This window comes from Capsicum annuum, chromosome 5 (assembly GCF_002878395.1).
Source record: "Capsicum annuum cultivar UCD-10X-F1 chromosome 5, UCD10Xv1.1, whole genome shotgun sequence".
NCBI classification, from domain to species: domain Eukaryota; kingdom Viridiplantae; phylum Streptophyta; class Magnoliopsida; order Solanales; family Solanaceae; genus Capsicum; species Capsicum annuum.
In genome coordinates, this window is record NC_061115.1 from 187,419,178 (window position 1) to 187,421,527 (window position 2,350).

At 36.4% G+C, this 2,350-nt stretch overlaps 1 protein-coding gene across 1 annotated transcript; it reads left to right on the plus strand.

Moving 5' to 3' along the window:
• The first annotated feature begins 1,215 nt into the window (after window positions 1-1,215).
• On the plus strand, window positions 1,216-1,998 carry LOC107852941. Its single transcript, XM_016697975.1, has one exon. It carries the CDS (start codon window positions 1,216-1,218, stop codon window positions 1,996-1,998), a length of 783 nt encoding a protein of 260 aa, XP_016553461.1.
• Window positions 1,999-2,350: the final 352 nt, after the last annotated feature.

The following is a 2,350-nucleotide window of genomic DNA, read 5'->3' on the forward strand; positions in this document are numbered from 1 at the left end:
AACACCTACTGAAGCTTTGTCAAACGATCTAAAGAACAAAATAAGTCTTTGAAACTTTTTTCCCATCATTGTACTCGAAATCCAACATTGAACAATCTAAGGAAACTTTGAAACCCAAGAAAAATAGAAGTAGGCACCGCATTGGTGTTCTGAACTAGGATAAATTTTTGTGTCTTTACTTTATGTTTGATTATTTATTTTCTTAGTTATTTCAAGTCTAATATTTTTTTAAACTTTACTGATCTATAGGCGAGTCGACTATGAGGAGCCAGTAGTCAAGTCACAGAAAATTTTCAATTCACCCCATCCCCCCTCTTGAATTTTAGAGAAAATAGAAACAAGTATGATCAAGGTAATGTCATACCTTGAACTTATTACTAAACATGTGTTGGGAACCTCCATTCAAAGAGCCAATGTTATTGATGCAAATGATACCAAGGTATGTGAACATGCGGAAGAAAATATACATGATGATGGGAGAATATGGTTGCTGAATTATTGGAGGGTTTCCATGTTGCCTCTCAAGTGAAATATGGGAATCAAGGTCGAAACAATGAAAATTGGGGCATGTCTTGATGCATAAATAAGGAATGCATTAATAAAGATATTTTGATTCAATTCTTGGTTAGAGTCGAGCGGACAGACAAGATAGCGAAGGAAATGAGGAATGGTTTCTCCAAGCAATACTAAATAGTCGGGTCTCATTCAACCGCTATCCAAAAATTAGGGGCGAAATTGAATCAAATATCGATGCATCTCATAGAAAGGCAAAATGAAGAGATGCCGAGCAGTAACAACTGCTATGGTCACTCGAAGTGGAAAAACTCTTTGTGAGGGCATCGAGCATGATAATGATCCTAGTAAAAGAGAGAATGATGAGAAAACAAATTCTAAGAGAAAGAGGTTGAATGATGATGATTTTAGGCCAAATGAGGTTATTATTGAAAAATCAAAGATGAAAGAATATCAAATTGTCTCCATGCTGCCAATCATAATTCCACCCCCTCCTCAACTGTTCAAAAATGGGAAAATATAAAGTTTAAAAAGTTCCTTGATAAATTTAGCAACCTTTCCATCAACATTCCTTTGATAGAAGCCTTGCAATAAATATCAAGGTATCCAAAACTTATGAAAGAATTAGTCTCCAAAAAGTGGCTTGTGGAGGATGAGACAATAAAAACAACTCATCATTGTAGTGCAATTATTTTGAGCACCATGGAGAAGAAGAATAAAGACCCTGATGCTTTCACAATCCCGTGCACCATTAGAATGTTCAATTTTGCAAAAGCCTTGTATGACCTCGGGGCGAGCATAAATTTAATGCAATATGCTATATTTCACAAGCTAGGATTGGGGAAACTACAACCTACCACGATGAGATTGGTAATGGCTGATCAAACCATCAAGAAACCCATGGGAATACTTCATGATGTGCTAGTTAAAGTCGACCGGTTCATCTTCCTGACCGACTTTGTGATTCTTGATTATGCTTTGGACCATGAAATTCCTACTATTCTTAGAAGGACATTTTTAGCTACCGAGAGAGCATTGGTAGATGTAGAGTATGGTGGGATAAAGTTTTTCCTAAATGATAAAGAGGTTTATTTTAATGTAAGTAAGTCCACGAAACAACTAATGGACTTAAAAGTAATTTTGGTGATCGATTCCATTAATGGTGAGGTAAAAAATTATGTTGATGTCAGTTTGGTGGATGAACCATTAGTAGGAGTCTTGTGGAATTATGAAAGAGATAAATTTAAAGCATTTGAAGAAGTGGTTACATCTTTAGTGGGGCTTGGAACTTGTACCAATAACCCGATAAAGTTGGACCTCGATCTTAAAAACCTTGAGAATCCACTTGTAAAGCCATCCATCCTTGAGCTACCACAAATTAAATTAAAACCATTGCCACCTCACCTCCAATATGTATTCTTGGGGAAGGAGACACTTTGCTTATCATCATTGCAAGTGATATTGAACCCTACCAAGTGGCTTTAAAGTTGGTAGTGAAACAATTTATTCGTTCCATCAGAGGGACAATTGTGGTATCATTAGCATATCCCTCGACATTTGTTCCTACAACATCAAACTAAAACAAGATCATGTACCAAGTGTGGAGCATCAAAGGATATTAAATCAACTCATGCAAGAGGTGGTGAATTAAAATTTTATAAAATTGCTTGATGCGGGAGTCATCTATTGAATCTCTAATAGCAAATGGGTGAGCTTGATGTAATATGTTCCAAAGAAAGGTGGCATTGCAGTAGTTATAAATAAAAAAAGGGACCTTGTTCCCATCTGACTGGGCACGGGGTGGAGAGGTGCATGGATTACTATAAGTTGAATTCTT

What these genes read in the sequence shown, in the direction of transcription:
- LOC107852941 (XM_016697975.1), top strand. Translation starts at nt 1,216, where the DNA reads ATGGAGAAGAAGAATAAAGACCCTGATGCTTTCACAATCCCGTGCACC.